Source organism: Opisthorchis viverrini (assembly GCF_000715545.1).
Source record: "Opisthorchis viverrini unplaced genomic scaffold opera_v5_188, whole genome shotgun sequence".
NCBI lineage: Eukaryota > Metazoa > Platyhelminthes > Trematoda > Opisthorchiida > Opisthorchiidae > Opisthorchis > Opisthorchis viverrini.
In genome coordinates, this window is record NW_008751842.1 from 1,040,640 (window position 1) to 1,041,321 (window position 682).

Genomic DNA, 682 nt, shown 5'->3' on the forward strand with positions numbered 1-682 from the left:
CAAGTCGGTGCCACAGGTATCGGAGGTTGGCAAAAGCTGCCCTGGCCTTTCCGATTCGAGAAAAAATCTCATCTCCAGCCAGTCTACCGGGACTTATACAGCTGCCCAGGTAAAACGAATTTATCTAGCACGTCGATTGGCTCACCTGCAAGCATGAGGTGTGGGTTTGATCCCACAGTCCTGTAGTAGCACTTTATACTTTGCGGGTGTGAGGCGCATGTCAAACCGTGCAGCAGAATTATTTAGTTTATTTAAAATCGTTTGCGTTTGGGAAGGATCTGAACCAGAGAGCAATATCGTCCTCATACTCAATGTCTGTGAGAGAACACCCCGGAAGCATTTCGACTCCCGAGGTTTCAGAGGCAGACAGAGAAGTTTGAGGCAGCATATCAATAGCAAAGTTGAAGAGGAAAGAGGACAGCCGTCTCACACCAGTGAACATGGTGAACTCAGACGAAAGCGTCTCGTATACTCATACGAGCCCACGGAAGTTAGCATACAGTACCCTCATAGGAAAAAGACATTTGGAAGGGACAGTTTTGATCGCCAGAAACTGCAAAAGTTGCTGACGATCGATAGAATTAAAATCAGCTTTCAGAACCCAGAAAAACGACCAACGTGGGATGCCTGAGGGAGTGGCACTGTTCAAGAATTTGTCTCGGTAAAAATATGGCCGGTGCAT

At 47.1% G+C, this 682-nt stretch overlaps 1 protein-coding gene across 1 annotated transcript in view; it reads right to left on the bottom strand.

Annotated features, from left to right (window-relative positions):
• The window catches only part of T265_07794 (hypothetical protein), a gene marked incomplete at both ends in the record, with an annotated part of 26,668 nt that extends 26,449 nt beyond the window's left edge, over positions 1 to 219 (bottom strand). The window contains one exon of the mRNA XM_009173406.1: positions 146 to 219. Coding sequence (XP_009171670.1) covers positions 146 to 219 — 74 coding nt within the window. The remainder of the gene's footprint in view (positions 1 to 145) is intronic.
• Positions 220 to 682: the final 463 nt, after the last annotated feature.